At 36.3% G+C, this 639-nt stretch overlaps 1 protein-coding gene across 1 annotated transcript; it reads right to left on the bottom strand.

The window, feature by feature from the left end:
* Nucleotides 1–45: 45 nt before the first annotated feature.
* On the bottom strand, nt 46–547 carry LOC106523220 (arp2/3 complex-activating protein rickA; the record flags this gene model as incomplete). The annotated part of the gene is given in 2 exon segments (XM_014016586.1): nt 46–148; nt 430–547. Coding segments are annotated over 2 exon segments (221 nt in total), but the record flags the coding sequence as incomplete, so codon positions are not given.
* Nucleotides 548–639: the final 92 nt, after the last annotated feature.

Raw genomic sequence — 639 nt, 5'->3', positions numbered from 1 at the left:
AGGAGGGGCGCTGCTACCAGGCAAATGGAAAGGTGGTGGTGGAACAGAAGGAGCTGGTGGTAGTGGTGAGGGTTTGGGTCGGCCCCTGATTCTCTTCCTTTGATGATCTTCATCCTCACTGTCTTCATCTGAATCTCCCAAAAAATGACTAAATTAGAGGGAAAAATGAATCGTTTGTTCTAATCTTTCTAGTAATTGAAATCTAACATCATAACAGTATCATCTTTATTTTCACTGAAGCACATTTGAATATTAAAATAAAAAAACCCTCAAATTGTCATTCGTCAAACTGCTGTTACTTATACTGAGATATTCAATGATCAGTGTATGCATAATTGCACAGTTGCCATCACAGCTTTCTTAGCATGTGTGTTTTTGAAAGAGTTAAAGTTGAATTTACAGAATAAAATAAAACTACAAGATACTAACATTGGTTTTGGCTTTCGCTTGGGTCGAATTTCCTCTTCTTCTTCCTCTTCTGTCTGCAAATCTGATGTGTTGCACGACAGTGATTTATTCAAGTGCTGTCGTGCCTCGAGGTACTGATCTAAAAATAGGTAGAAAAAATAATTTCAGACAATATGAAAGAATGAAGTCAAAACTAATATATTTCTTCCACTTGCATACAGTTCTTATTAT

Source organism: Austrofundulus limnaeus, unplaced genomic scaffold, assembly GCF_001266775.1.
Source record: "Austrofundulus limnaeus strain Quisiro unplaced genomic scaffold, Austrofundulus_limnaeus-1.0 Scaffold148, whole genome shotgun sequence".
Taxonomy (NCBI): domain Eukaryota; kingdom Metazoa; phylum Chordata; class Actinopteri; order Cyprinodontiformes; family Rivulidae; genus Austrofundulus; species Austrofundulus limnaeus.
Note: the sequence above shows the minus strand (reverse complement) of the source record. Positions and strands in the feature narration are given on the sequence as shown.